The sequence below is a fragment of the Falco rusticolus genome, chromosome 17, assembly GCF_015220075.1.
Source record: "Falco rusticolus isolate bFalRus1 chromosome 17, bFalRus1.pri, whole genome shotgun sequence".
In the NCBI taxonomy this organism is placed as follows: domain Eukaryota; kingdom Metazoa; phylum Chordata; class Aves; order Falconiformes; family Falconidae; genus Falco; species Falco rusticolus.
The window spans coordinates 1,104,423-1,120,141 of NC_051203.1; the positions used below are offsets into that span (position 1 = coordinate 1,104,423).

A 15,719-nucleotide genomic window follows, 5' to 3' on the forward strand; every position below is an offset into this window, starting at 1 on the left:
CTTTCATTAGCACCAAAAGGATTTTAAATGAACAGTTCCAGGGAGCTCCTTTCAAATCATAAAATGTGAATTTTACATAAAAGTGTGTTTACAAATAGTTTCTGCTTTACACTCAGCTCTGCCCATCACTGACCAGAAGTTATATACATACAGATTAGCTCAGTAGCTTCAACCACTTGCAAGGAGACTGCAGAATTTATTTAAGAAATAAAAATAGGATTTCCTGGTTCCTAGAAATTCTCTTCAGCCTGCCAGATTCAGTCACCTGCCGGCTCCTGCAGAGTCAGGAGAGCACTAAGCTTTTGGAGAGAAGGGGTACTGCGGGTGCCACCAGTCCAGGAGCCGCACACTATGCACAGGGTCCAGCACAACCTGCACTCCTTGGTCAAGGCGAGGTTTCTTGCCGTTGCGAACTGGGGCATCCTGGAACACCAGGCGCACGCGATGATGCCTCATGTCTGTACTCACATTGATGGTGAACTGCAAGAAAAGAGACCAGGAGGTGCTTCAGAAAAAGCAGTCATGAACACACAGAGTTCTTAACAGTACACTTTTAGATATATATGTATTTTTTTTTAATTCTTCTAAATCGTACAAGTCTGAGGTATTTCAGGTGCTGGCAGAGCTGCACTCTGAATCTACAGCACAAACCAGTTCTCTCTGGCTTGCAACCCCAAATAATAATGCCAGAAGTGAACCTGAAAGCAAGTGGCTGTCTGAGGAAGCCTGGAACTCACTGCCTGGCTCTTAAATGCAGCCAGACTGAACCTCTCCTGGGCCCAGGTCACTCTGAAAGCCTGACTCCCACATACAGCCGCAGGTGCTGCCCCACGCTTTACTGCTGCTCTTGCCTAAGCATACCTGCTCTGCTGCCGTCTGCAGCACGGCGTGTGGAAGTTTGTTCGAAAGCTGCTCTGTTCTCCCACGAGGCAGGGACCACATACACATCGAAAGAGTTTGCTCATATAGATTTTTGCTCTTACAATTTATTGCCATGAGGTAAAGAGATATTTTCTCGAGGAGGGAAGACCTCCTCTTCTCCTGCATCCCCACCTCTTGCACTCCCTGCTGGAGTACTGACAACTCATCTGCCCCCAGATGCTGCACAATCACAGCTCCTTGCAGATTGTCTACATCCAAATAGCGAAGAGCTGATGGAAAAGCAGAAGCTAAACTGAGAAGATCCTAAGCATTTCCTCTGATTCCAATCTCCTTAAGATTCCCAGAATCGGTTTGTTGATGCAGCAGCATGATTTACACAACACCCAAGAGGTGTCCTCTCCATCTCCTTACAAAAACCGCACATGCAAAGTTTGCCTGGCAGATTGCTCACTTACCAAGGTAAACGTCATACCCATGACTATTGGCACGAATATGAAGTTAAAGGTGGTGATCTGCAGTAGACAACAATCCTGATCCGGATTTGTATGGACTTCTTCATACTGAATTGGTGGCTGAAGACCTTTGTAACACTTGCTCTTAAATCTGGGAGACTTGAAAGAGGGAGAAATTTATTTAGCTAAGCAGAAACCTATGAGGAGAGCTTGGCTGCTTCTCACCAGTGCTGACTAGCAGGTTCTCACCACATTCCCATGTGTTTGGGCAGAGCATTATATAAACAACAAAAAACCATCATTCAGTACAGGCAACTTGCAGGACCATTTCTTTACAGGGGAAAGCTACAGAATCCCCCAGGTTGCCTGAAACTCCTTGCTTCTCCTGAGACTGCTGGAGGTTTTCATTGGCAGTGTTGGCTTTTTTCACTTCTCTGGAAAAATCTTTCCAATGGTAAAACAAGAAGTTTCAGATTTTGGTCCACATTTTGACCACTAAAGCCAAACAGTCTGGATTTTGGTAGTAATCAGTAGCAACGACCCAAAGATTAGATTATTTGGGGTAACAAGTGATCCACATCTTACAGTGGAGAAAGGACACCTAATGAGGAAATAAAAATGTAGGATTCTAAATGTCTTGGTAATACAGACTGAAAACTGAGTGTAGTTTCAGAATGTGCTTTAGTTGATCATGGGAGTCAGAGTTTCCATTTATTGTCTGAATGAATAAAAAGTTTCCACCTTCCTCACTGCCACCCAGAAAAAATCGTTACTGCTTCAAAAAAAGTCACAGCCATTCTGGTTCTTCTTTCATACCTGCTTTTTGAACTTGAAGTTGAATTCCCACATTGCTTCTTGTCTGTTCCCTTCAATCTTTTTGCACCAGAAAAGCAGACACTGCGGTGGAGGGGAAAAAAAAAAAGAAACACAGAATTATGAAACCCTTAGAGGTACCACTTTAAGTAAGTTTTAGCAGAGCATAAAGGCTTCCAATTACAAACACAATTACATAGGAACAGTTTGGAGCCATTTATTTCAAATTAATTATGTTCGAAGAACAGGCTCAGCAGTTTAGATCTCCCAGTTTCAAGTTGGCCAACTCATCATGCAACTGGATGATACAACACATGGCCACTGACGTGCTAAACAGAAAAATCCTGTTGTGCAATTTGCCCCTTCCACAATGCAGAGATGAGCAGTACAAACTCACCTGTTTCCCCCGTCCACCAAGAACTCCATTAAACGGACCCCAAACAAGACCTAAAGCAAGGAACAACTGAAAACAGGCTAAGGATCAAGAAGGAGAGAATCCAGAGGGAAATGCAAAGACCAATACATGAGCTATGAGGTGACAGATGAGAAAGTTCCTAAGCCACCGTGGTGTCAAAAGATCTTGACATCACTAAGCACTAACTGTCATACTTCAGAGTATAAAAACACTGCCGGGATAGCACAGCCTGATCAACCTACTGTCCCTTTTTAAAAGAAAATGAGAAAAGGGCTTCAAACAGCATCGGAACTAACCAGTACTTCCCTCCCATGCAGGCATACACCAGGAGTCCTCCAATTTAATCTGCTTATCACTGTGTGTCCACAGGATCCATGCCAGCATGCTGCACTCATTCTAAGCAGAAGTTTCAGCAGAACTCCTGTGTTGAACTGAGCAGGAGGGAAATTCCCTGCCTACAGTGAGCAGAAGCAACTAGCTTTCAACAGCTGAGAAAAGAATCTAGCAAGTCAGTCCAACCAGCCCTGAAAACATTTCCACACCACAGATGCCAGCCCACCACAGCTGGTCTTATCTTTTAACAATGTCAGCAGGAAAAGGAAGAATAATATGAGTAAAGACAACTCCCCATGACCCACGCACAGTCTCTCCCATGCCAAGAGAAAGCCTGACTGGGTTGCAGGGTGAAGCACACATTTAATTTCATTCCAAGATAGCATGACCCCAAATGAAATAAAGCCAAAGCCAGCTTCCACCATGGGGGGTCCATAATTAAACACTACAGGTAATACAAGACCATTTACTTCAAACTCTTGAGTCACATCCATAAACAAGAGTCCTAAAAAGGACCTTTATCCTGACAATCTTCATGAGGTCAACACCAAAGCTATGTGGAATCAAGCTCAGAAATGTGTCAAGTCACTTCCACCTGGGATAAGGTGGCCCTCAGGTTTTTTTCCCATTAAAATAATTCTCCAGGTCTTTGCTAACTCAGGTAAGCAGCAGATGCTGCTGCCATCAGTGGCATTTGTAGCTCACCTGCAGAGACAGCCTGATCTAGCAACTTGTTTGGTCATGGCAAGTAGTGAAGCACAAAATGGTCAGTACCTCCTAAGGGGCAGAGGATGTCGTCCACGGGTCAGCCGTCCTGCCCTTCAGACGCGCCGTACGGCCTGCCGCTCCACCAAAAATAATGGGGGTGTCTTTAAAGGGCAAACACTTCTGCTGACACCATAACGGCTCCAGTGTCCCACACAAGCTAGGCTAGGGAAAGAAAAAAGGAAATTAAAGAGGAAAAGCTAGATTTGATAACACCCGGGCCTGGGGTCTCCTCTTGCCACATGCAGTTTATGTAGGCATTTGCCATTAGTTTCAACGACCTGTAAAGGTATAACCAAAGCCCATGAAAGCAAGAACATGGGGAGGCAGTGTCAGATCCTCCTCTGTACCCACTGTGCCGAGGCATTTCTGTGCACAGTAACACAGGTGGAGCTCAGAGTCTTGCAATGCAGTAGTGCAGCACGACCAGACTCAGGATGGCCTTTTACGCTCCAAGGGATTAGGTCAAACCTCTACTGTTCTAACAAAGCCTCGTCACCATTTAATTTCCTTTTTGAAAAGCTGAATAATAAAAGACTGCACTTCAAGAATCTTCCTCAAACTGTTAGTACAGTAGAAGCACTAGCAGTGGGCACCAAAGCCGTTATGATGTCAACATGTATGCTTCCAAAATGCCAACCCTGCCAGCATCACTTCAGGGTTTCTAGCTCTTACAGCCACGCTACCAGATCCGAGCAGTGGTAGGAAGTTAGACTCAGAAGGACTAAGCTTAAGTGGAATTTCCTAGAACGTTTATTGTTTATTTTTATTTTTTAAGAAAGATGATACCCAAACTGGGGTTTCAGGAAGAGAATGAAGAGCTCTGGATGCAGAGATAAGACTACACACAGAACTGCGTGCTTTTCTCCTGCTCTGCAGCACGACTTCCTTGTGTTACTGCTGGATGTTCCCTGAGTGGTATGACTTTTTTTTTCCCAGTATCACTCAGGGATAGGAAGGAAGAAAGGAGAGGATGTCCGTACAGATAGATGAGGTTTGCTCTCTTTTGCATGGAGAAGAAAGTACAACTCTTGAACCAAAAGCACTTCAGTTTGGCTCCAAAAACCTCATTCAACAGGTTTTTGACTTTGGATTTGGAGGGTGGAGAATTCACATTGTTGCTTAAGCTGCTCACAAAGTATCAGCCAGTTGCAAGTTAAAACCAAACAAGAGACACAGGCATTTCAGAGTTAATGGTCAACAGCAATTACAGAGGAATGGATATGCAAATGCTCCAAGCTGGGATAGCAAGGGAATTGGCTGCCCACACCAGAGACAAACCCTTTACAGCCCAACACAGCTGCAGCCCCAGTCCCAAAGCAACTGCTCTGCACACTTGCCATGCTCACAACCTCACTACCCTCCCTTGGCCAGACACCAAAGTCGATGGATGACCGACAGGAACGCAGTATGAAATGAGTCCCTTTCAGAGGCTATCGGTGTCACTTCTCATCTCTCCAAGATGCCTGCTACAGAGAAAGATGTATTCTGGCAGACAGTGTCAGAATAGAGCAGAAGACATAAAAGCTGATCCTACTGCAGCCTCCTTTCAGCAACAAATTTGCAACAGAGGCGGGGAGAGCTGCAAATATCCCTAGCAGTTCTGATGTTCAGTGAAGTGCTTTTTTGCTGATTACAAAGATGTTGTGGTAGGACTTAGGCAGAGTTACCCAGAAGAGTACCAAAATCCTCTGCAGTAGCAACTACACAGATACAAGTAACCAGCACACTTATAAAATCCCTATTCAATTAGTAACCCTCCTATACCCAGGCTCCACTGGTCACTGTCTAAATATCACCTATTTTTCTTTTAGAAAGAGAACAAAAAGCAGGAAGAGCAACATCTCTGACATATCCAATGTCCTTACTGATTCCACTTACTCTGGAATTTTTTAAAGTGCTGGGAGTACTGTCTGGAATAGCTGGATTCCTGGAGACTCGAGATGCGAAAGGCTCGTACATGTGGTACAGCGACCGGATGACACACGCACGGAGACAGTGCAGCTTCTCCATGGACTCTGGCCGCAAGCGGAGAGGCAGGTACGCATCCAGACTGTAGTGCCTGAAAAGCCAACGACAAACCCAGCACATGCTAAAGGGTCAGAATGCCAGAGACATGCAGGAGAGAGCTATGAAGAGATCAATGCTGAGAGAAAAACTGAACATGCTGATCAGAGGACTTCTTGTCACTCCGAGTGCTTCAAGGGGGTTGTACTGCTCTACATGAAATCACAAGACAGTCTAAAAGACTTTACCTGCATCAGAGAGGTTTTCAGCATACACATAAGCCTATCACGCTACAATTCCCCAACAACTCCTTGAAGTGTGCCCCAGATACCACATGGTTTTAGCTGCAGGATGCACAAAGGCTGCATGCAGATTCCAGCAGATTCTCAAGGACTCGCTTAGCTGAGCTTGACAGCACGCTTACAAACAACTGCCTGAGCGATCTGAATGCCTGCGCTTGAGGGTCGGTCTTGTGATCAGATGCCAAGGAGCCTTTGCTAAGGAAATTCACAATAAAAACCAGAGGCGAAGGATGACCATGGCTGCTACTTGCTCTGGCACTCCTGCTGCTTGTGCCTCCTGGGTGACAAAGAAATGTAAAGAAACGTTCTGGCCTGAAGGGAACCCTAATTGACAGCAACAGGACAGAAGGGTTCTTTCACATTTTCACCACCTCTTTGCTCTCTTCTTTACTTTATTTATAACTTACTTCTGCCACTGAGACAGCTTCAAATACCTTAGTTTCTCTGAGGTCACCCAAATTAAAGGAAGGTGGCCATGATCAAAGCTTGAGGCAGGGCAAGTTTTCTATCAGGGATGTCTGCCTGTTTTCAGCAAGGTAATGGCACTGACCTTACTGTAAACACTTTGAGTGCTTTACACACAAAGCACACTGTTACAAACAGGAGTGCGTAGGCCATGGCTAGCAAAAAAGCACAAAATGCTCTGAGATTTTTATACAGAGCATCCAGGAACATGCCACATAGATCTATTTCCGGACCCAAAGCAGATGCAATATACCACAACCCCTGGCCAAACAAGGCCTGCATCACCATGTCAATATGCAAACATTATAGGACCCTAGCCTGCAGGGAGTTATTTCCCTATTTACAGCTCTGCAGAGAGCTGGTCACTGCTGAAGCCTCCTACAAATAGTTTAAAAATTCTCTAGAGTCTCACCTTCTGTAGAGTCTGGTCCAAAAGGCGGCAGTGCAAGTAACAGTCCAGGCTTTCTTGCAAATCAAAGAAAACCGGACAATGTCTTCAGGGCGAATGTAGGAAGCCAACAACAGCCAGATATCGATGGGGTATTCTTCTCCGCCACCCCCATCAGCATTTTCTAAATGCAATGAAGGTACGTTAGTGTAGTAAAGAACCTCTTTATCAGTCACATCTAGAGGCATGTGCTTTACTACCTGTAGCACAGGGTAAGTAGCTGCAATACTTATATACACACAGTCAGCCAAACAAACCCGAGTTAGTACAACTTCATTATCACTGCCCCCGGTCTTCTTCAGTGTGCTCTTGCCCGTCCCCACGACCATTACACTTTCCCTTTGCTGTATATATGCCATCACTTGTCCCTGCTGCACTGTTTGCACAAGTATGCAAGGTGGCAGCTTCAAATAATAATTCAGGTTGAAAGGATTCTCTGGAGGTCTCTAGTCCAAGCAGCCCAGCTCAAAGCAGGATGAGTTAGATAATTTTGTTCAGGATCTTATTCAAGTTCTGACTGTATCCAAGGATGGAAACTCCACAGCCTTTCTGGACCCTGTTTCAATGCTTGAACTTTTCACAGCTGAGAAGTAACATTTAAGTGGAGCAGTAAAAAATTGGATGGCTCTGTATTTGCCAACTTCATGCAAAGGAGGGCCAAGCTCATGCATTTTTATCAAAATCATTCATTTAACAGGTCTTCAAAAAATGCTTTACACTAGAAGTCCCTGAATATTAAGGCATTGCCAAGCTCGTCAATTCTTTGTTCAAATGGTCATGATATTTTTGTAGGAGCTCTGCTAGGGAGAGCAAGCAATCTCTTCTGCAACTGGCTAATCAGTTGCTTTTTTTAAATCTGTAATTGCATCAAAGCTTCTTGAATGGGAAACTTTTAACACAATTCACATGAACAGAATGGCCTGTTCTAACTCTCGGAGGTGTCAGAACTGCTCAACCAGAACTGAAGGTTCAGAAACTCTTTTCACTCCTGCAGTGTTTTTAAGTCAACACCACATGTTTTTCCACAGCCATTGCTCCAACTTTAGGAGAAAAAATACTTTTAAAGAACATAAATAACTAAACAATACCAAGCATTAGGAACATCAAGAAAAGAGAAAGAAAACATACAACTTGTACACAGTCTAACAGAAGAACTGCTATGAGGTTTGCAAACAAGTGGCCTAAAAAGAGGTGTTTAAGAACTTGAGGGTGCCAGATCTAACCCCGAGACAGCAGATTAATAACATAGGGCAGTACTTTGTCCTCACATGATGAGGATAGTACTTTATTGCTACGTTCATTGCCAAAGAAAGCTCTGGATGCAATCACTTCCCTACACCACTACAGAATTATGGCAGGCACACCCACAACGGGCTTAATGTCCCCTTTGCTCTTTCAGCTCTGACTCAAGCCATCAAACTACCCAACTGCTGAACTGCAGAGTGCAGCCAGAAGCACCACTGGTGCGTTACCATTTTTTCTTCCCTACACATGTAGCAGAAGTAAGACAAGGCTGTGGTAGAACAGAATACTGCCCTTCCAGACTCATAACCTGCATAACTATCTGCTCAGATATTCTTATTTTCCCAGGATTCTGAAGGATGTAATAATAAAAGAGATTAAACTCCTGTCCCAGAGGAGTGCTGGGCACCTACAGGCAGTGGTGGATGTTGACACGTTACATAAATTAGTATCAGCATTAATAAAATTAAGTTTTTCTTAAGCTCAAGAAACCAAGTTAAAATTTTAATTCTCAGCCTGAAAGCAACCTGTTATTAGAAATTCCTGCAGGATTCCACTGTGTGGCAGAACAGTGTGTTGCTTATACTACATTGCAAATTGCTTTCTACAGAGTTGCACACAGTGTAAATGCTGACAGATCTATCTCCCTGGAATTAAGATACAATGATGCCACTAGGGCCAAATTCCCTTGCTGGAAGAAGAGCCCTCTAAACTCATTTGTAACAAACCACAGCCTTGGAAACATCCTCAAGACAATGTATTTTGCCAACAAATACATCCTGGAAGCAGCAGTGGTTTTCTCCCCCCTAAAGCAAACCCTTCTTTCACCAACTTGTGCAATGAAGTAACATGTTCAGTGGCAAAGTTTCACAACTCTTTCGAAGGGCAGCATTTGTTTTCCAAGGTTGAGGGAAGTTTACTGAAGGCAATGAGCTCTCAGGCTTTGATTTCATGCCCAAGGCTCTGCCTTTGTGAAAAGGCAACACCTCTGACCAAGTCCCAGCAGATTTAAAAGTGATTTAACCCTTGGCATTTCTTTGTGCACATACAAGTTACAGAACGCCCCAGAGCCCCACGACTAGCCTGTAAATAGCAAACATTAACATCACACATGCAGAAGATGCAGATGCAGCCCCCACAGAGACCCCCAGGAGAAGCTGGCAACCATACCTTTGTGTCTTTTGCTCTTCTTTTTTCTAGATGCAGTTCGCCCATTGATGCTTTCCTTTGTATCCATTTCATCACTGCTGTCACAAGACTCTCCTGACACGGAGAGAACTTCCTCAGCAGGAACGCAAGAAGCTTCCAGACCACAGAGGGATTTTACTAGAATGACAAGCAACACCACAGTAAGTATAATAGCAGAGAGGAAAAGGTGATCCGAGTTCAGGAGATATTTCAGTGGAACCACTGCCACAGCTAAGAATGCTAACTGCATTAAAGCTTTCTGGTGAGTGACACAAGCAAGTAAATCCTGGGCTCAAGGATTACCTTGTCAGAGAAAGATTAGTAAGGGTAAGAGAACTGGAAACATAATCATTCAGCTTTTTGTTTTAAAGAATGAACAATGAGGATGATTAACAGCACATTATGCAGATGATTCCATTGGTTTAGCTGAAGCTGTTTACAACTGAATAGAACAACAGGCTCTTTTTCTACAGAGCTAACTGGTTCCCCTGCACACCAGAGCTTCTTTGAATGACCACTGCTCAGCCTGTATAAAGCCAGCACCTACTCTGTAATTGCTCTATGAACACAGAGAAGATGCCCTACTCAGCAGAATAGAGATCCTGTGGCTGATGACACACAATCCATCAGCAATATAACTGAGCGCCAAGCACACAGGAGCTCCACTTACCCTAGAATCCAGTGAAGGGAAAGACTCTGGCCTAATGAGGAAAAGAGCAAGTCGAATGAGTTGGGTTTTGGGCTGGTTTTGGGTTTTGCTGCCTCTGGGGAGATGTTTAGACACACTCCCGCTAGGAAATATTATTTTTAAAACTTGATCTGGAAACAGAGGGCTCATTAGGGCAGAAAAATACACGTGTGAGGCAGTAATGGCATCCTTGAAAAAGGAAGATGTGGTCCTACATTACAGCTGCATGAGGCACTGTCATAACGACCAACATTGTAACAGCATTACAAATGCTTTGCAAATAGTCTGTAGAATTAATTCAAGAAAGCTGAATTTCAACCTAATGTACTGGGTGAAGAAAAGGCACCTGACTACACCAGAGGAGGCTTGCACTGCTAAAGCTTTTCTAACCCAGCACAAACTGAAGCCCAGGATGGTTTTCTACTTCAGTTACAGTCACCAGAGCCACTGGAGAGCAAGACATGCTATTTGAATTAAAGGGACAGAGCAGCGGGTTTGGGGGAAATCGAGAACTTACTAAACAAACTCTGGCAAGAAATGTTCTCATTTCTAATGACAGAACAAGGTTCTGAAATGGTAAGACAGCAGCTGGAAAGACAGTCTTAAGAAAGAGCTTGATTGTACCCACTGACTAGAGATACTTCAGTGCTTTGCTAAAGCAGTTCTGCCTCACTTTGCACATTTACACTGTACACTATACATTCATGCCAGTGGCATTCCTCGCTGTCAAATCATACCGCCCTCTCTACAAGACCTTTCTTAGGCAAAAAGAAAAATAGATGTCAACACAAATGACAGTAAATTATGAAATCAAATACAGCCAAGCAAGAGAGGGCAACTGACAAGAGACTCAGAGAGAGGTTTAGAAACAGGAACCATCAAACTCTGCAAAGGAAAGATCAACATCTAAGTCGACCACACAAGTCCCGAATCACACTGCACTGCAACCTTGCAGAGGCACTTCCCCTTCATCTCACTGTCCTAATCTCCACCCCACCCCTGGGGGTTAGGATGTGGAGGAAAAAAGCTCAGGAAAATTCCACCTGGCCTTTGCTTCCCTCCCCGTGAGGTTGGCTCCCCACGTGCGGGCAGCTGCACAAAGTGCAATGTTTACCTGGAGCCAAGAGACAGGAGGTGCGTGAGGCCAAAGGTTAAAGCTCCCTGGGCAGAGGCTGCCATCTCCTCCCGGCTGCCTGCTATCCCCATGGCCGTGGCCTGCTGCACCAGATAAGGCTGTAGCATGCGTCAGGACTGCACCAGATAAGGCTGTAGCACAGCCCTGGGGCTGGGAAGGAGAGATCCAGAGGATCCCCGGCATAAGGAAGGGAAAGCCCCAGTGATTCTGCACTGCAAAGACCTGAGAAAGGGGTAGGCAGGGAACTGCCGTGACCTGGAGTCATCTAGATAGCATGGAGGTGAGCCAGAAACAGAGCAGGATGGTAGGAGAGGGGTTAAGATGGACAAAGCAGGTAATGCTGGATGCAAGGACTCAGGGTGGTGGGCCAGGGAGAAAGAAAAGACAACAGTTTGCCAGGTATAATACTGAAGGGCAATACTTTGAGCCACTGCCTCAGAGAAACAGAATACAGAAGGATGAATAGGGGAGGGAATGGGAAGAGGGAAACCCCCTCCCAAAGGAGGTGACAGAAGAGGGAGGTGCCCTGATCTTAAAAGCTTGAGAAACAGCTGCTAAAAAGGGTATTTACCAGCATAGCTGCCCCATACAGCTTCCCTATGACAGGCACTCCTGCAAAGAGCATATCTTCTTTAAAGGTGTAAGATTTCAGCAATATAATAAGAGTTTTCCTATATGAAGGGTTCAGTTGTCACTGTCAATGTAATACCATTCACCTGCAACACATGTGACCAGCTACATTTAGAAGTTGAGGCCCAAATAGCAAACAGGGTGTGTTGGTTCCAAATGTTCCCAGAAGCTAAAAACCAAGGAGGAAGTAGATAACAACTTATTACAATACCTTTCCAGGAAACTCCTTTATACAGTTCACCAAGGAAACAGCAACACCCTCAAAAGACCTTGCAGCTCACAGCACAGGGAGGGGCAAACAAATATGCCAGAACTATCATAACCTTATTCTCACTGCAAAGAGTTTTACCTGCTAATAAAGTTGTCTACAGTTTTACAGGAGGTAAAAAAGACTCCCATCAATGTTATTTTCTGTTTCAAGCATGAGGTAACACCCGGTAGTTAACGGAAAAAGACCCTCTATTTCAGGCACTAACAAAGACTCAGCAATTCTTACTGGACTTCTGACAGGCTTTCTGTAAAACCTCCTAAGATCCTTAATACCTCACTCTGCAGAGAGACAGAGACTTGTTTTCAGGCACTAAATGAGACAGATTTTCTCAGGCCATGGAAGGGGAGTTTCCCACATCATGCAGAGGCCAGCAAACAGGGAGGCAGCCTGGGGAAGGCAAACTGGCCAGCGTAGACTCACCTTCCTGCTGAACTGCATTGGCCACGGCTTTTTTCACCCGTCCAGATTTCACAACAGCCGGATCTGAGTTAGCATAATCTGCCACCGTCACTGAAGGAGAGTTGGAAGACAGGGCGTCAGCAGGATTACGGATTATAAGGGGGGAGATAGAAGGTCTAAGAGCTGCAATCCCTCAAGGGGACACTCCCCACAGGAACAGAGGATTGAGCTGGAGATGCACAAGCAGGAAAATGCACCCAGGCAGACAGCGGCAGGCCAGGAGCCCCAGCAGGCCTCTACCCCCGCCCAACAGTCTAGGAGGCCAGGGGACCCACCCCCCTGCCCAGCCCGGGTCTCTGCCTCCCTCCACCTCACCCAGCGCCAAGCCCCACGCCGCGCCTCACGCAGCCCGACTGATCCCCCGGCCCAGGCTCCTCCTCCACAGCCCAACACAGCTGGTTCCCACACTCCCACATCAAGCCAGATCCACCTCCCGCTGAGCCTGGGCCGTCCCCATCGCCCCTCGCCCAGGCCAGGCCCAGGCCCCTCGATCCCTCGGGCGAGGCCGCGTCGTCCCTCGGGCCCTGACCCCGGCCCAGGCGCCGCTCTCGGGCCAGCCTAGGCCGGCCCCCCCCCGGCAGGGCCGGGCCCCGCTGCTCCCAGGCCCCGCTGCAGGCCCGGCCCGGCCCCGCTCCCCTCCGGCCCGGCCCTCACCGCGCTCGGAGCACACATCATCGGCCCGAAACTTGAGGCGCTTGCGGGCGCCCCTCTTGGGCATGGCGGCGGCGGCGGGGCGGCCGCGCGGGGCCATGTCCCGCCCGGGCCGCAGCGGGGCCGCGGGGACAGCGGGGACAGCACCGCCCCCGCGCGAGACCATGACGTCATCCGACCGCGACCCCGCCGGCGCGCCGCTTTGACGTCACGGAGGCACGGGAGGGGTAGCTCTGCGTGCTGCCGCTGGGTGGCGCCCCCTGCCGCCCCAGTCCTCCCAGTAAGAACAGCCCCAGTACCAGCGGTCTATCCTCTCAGTAACGAGGGTCCCTGAGGGGACACCCCCCAGTAACGAGAGGCGCTGAGGTAATTGGCCCCCTCAGTAACGAGGGTCCCTGAGGGTTAACGCCCCCAATAACGAAGGTCCCTGAGGTAACTGACCTCCCAGTAATGAGGGTCCTTGAGGTAATCGCCCCCCCCAGTAACAAGGGCACCTGAGGGGATAGCTCCCCTTCCAGTAATGAGAGTCTCTGAGGTAATTGCCTCCCATCACCGCCCAGTTACAGAGGCCTCTAGGATAGCTGGCTCCCCAGTGCTCCCAGTAATGAGGGCCTCTGAGGTAACTGGGTCCCCAGTCCTCCAGGTAACAGGGACCTCTGAGGTAGTCACCTCACACACACATAACAAGGCGCGCGCCCCAGTGGGGATTTCCACCCCTGGTTCTCCCAGTAATAAGGGCTTCTGGGGTAACTGGGTCCCCAGTCCTACCAGTAATGGGGACCTCTGAGGTAATTGCCTGCCAGTGTTCCCATGTGATGAGGGCCTCTGAGGAAACGGCTCCCTCCAGTCCTCCCAGTCACAAGGACCCTGAGGTACCTGCATCACCAGTCCATCCCCCAGTCCTTTCAGTAACAAGGGGCTCTGAAGCAATTACCCCTTCCAGCAACGACTCGTGCCCACTGTCCCCCTGAGCACTTCCCCAGTGCCAACATCTGTGTGATCCCCCTCCCGCTCCCCTCCACTCCCCAAATCCCTGGCTCCAGCCATGCCCCCGACCCTGGCTGTCCGCCACCACCCTGGGGTGCCTCAGCCAAAGCTCACCATCACCCTGCAGAAAGCTGCTGACCAGGGACTGGGAGCGCAGCCTGCACCACCAGCTCCCAGTGCCCATCCCATGTGTTCATGGTGGGCGTCACCTCACCTGCGGGTGCAGTCATGGGTGGTCACCAGCTGTAAACCATTTACTATTTCTTTTAGGGCTAGATCGGGTACTCCATGCTTGTTGAAGAAGTGATGCTACCTCATGGGGGAGAAACCACTTAAAGAGGATCCACAAAGAGAAAATGGGAACAGTAGCCCAGAGTCTGATGGAAATTTTGGGGCCTGTGACCGGCTGAATGTTAGTGCCATGCTGAATCGGGGATCTGGGCACCACCAAGAGCAGATGCTGGTTGGGAGTCCTGGCTAGTCCTGGAGGAGTCCAAACCGGGAGGCTGGTGGGTCCCACTCCCCTCCTTTGGAATTTACACAACAGCAGAAGAGCACAAGCCCTGTCTGGCTCTCCCTCCTTCAGCAGGCACCGATCAGCCCCCAGAGTGCTGCATTTTCCACCTGTGCTCCTTTACTACAAGACCACAGGAGATGATTCAGCTCTTGGGAGGCTGGGGCCGCGGTGAGATGCTTTCAGGGCTGTGGCTTCACCTCTCATGCCTCCCTGAAACAAGGCAATGCACAGGGTACGCAGGAATCCACATTTGTTCTGCTTTCCAGGCACAGCCAGGAGCTAACAGTGTGTGTAACTTATGTTCCTGACTACATTTCTTTCTCTCAGCATTTCTTAAAATATGTTAAGAGCATTTTATCAGCAAAGAACATACCTGATGATTGAGAAGACTTTTGATCATCCCAGACAGGAAAGGCCATTCCTTGACAGAAATGCTATTTCTAATTCATCTGTTTTTAAAACAATTGAATCAAATTAAGGGGAATGGCAGTTAATACAACCAGATCCTGGCTCCGATGGCTTTACCCACTTCTTTGGTACTTGAAAATGTTTTCTTTGGACTATGCTATTTATCATCATCATTCGAGAACCATATCACAGTATTGTTTTTGAAAAGTAGAGGTTGTCTTGGCTTGGAAAACTCTGGCATGTGGAAAACAGATAAAATTTTACCAGGATGTTAATGAAGCAATACAAAGCCAGTTGTTTCTGAGTCTGGCTGGGATTCAGATCCAGCACAATTCCTCCCCTAGCAGGTTGAGGGTATTTGTCTGAGACCTCCCCAAAGTTCTCCAGCAAAAATACTGATGAATGAGCTCAATGTCCCTGATAAAGCCCGGTGCGATGATGGAGCTGGTGCTGCTCCCTGACGATGCCGGTGATCCCACTCGTTCCCAGCTGTCTTGCTGAGAAGAGCTCCTTGGTGAGGGCTGGATGCTGGGGCTGTGTGAGGGGAGGAGTGGCATCTTGTGATTTCAGGGGCCCCAAATTAATCACTTATCTGTTAACGATGTCTCCCTGTGTGGGGTAGGATGCTGGGGTGGGTTAGCCCTTCAGCTGCTCCCGCTGC

The 15,719-nt window shown here is 47.5% G+C and overlaps 1 protein-coding gene across 2 annotated transcripts; it reads right to left on the reverse strand.

Annotated features, from left to right (window-relative positions):
- Positions 1-6: 6 nt before the first annotated feature.
- Positions 7-13,298, reverse strand: TMEM183A (transmembrane protein 183A). Of its 2 annotated transcripts, XM_037410247.1 has the most exons (8): positions 13,150-13,298; positions 12,457-12,546; positions 9,295-9,450; positions 6,847-7,006; positions 5,542-5,722; positions 2,151-2,231; positions 1,338-1,493; positions 7-480 (listed from the first exon to the last, which is right to left on the reverse strand). In XM_037410247.1, the coding sequence occupies exons 1-8, from the start codon at positions 13,244-13,246 to the stop codon at positions 295-297; spliced, it is 1,107 nt and encodes a 368-aa protein (XP_037266144.1). In that variant the 5' UTR covers positions 13,247-13,298; the 3' UTR covers positions 7-294. The 2 variants fall into 2 exon arrangements, with proteins under 2 accessions (XP_037266144.1, XP_037266145.1); XM_037410248.1 differs by lacking the exons at positions 12,457-12,546; positions 13,150-13,298 and adding an exon at positions 11,115-11,212.
- Between the last annotated feature and the right edge of the window lie 2,421 nt (positions 13,299-15,719).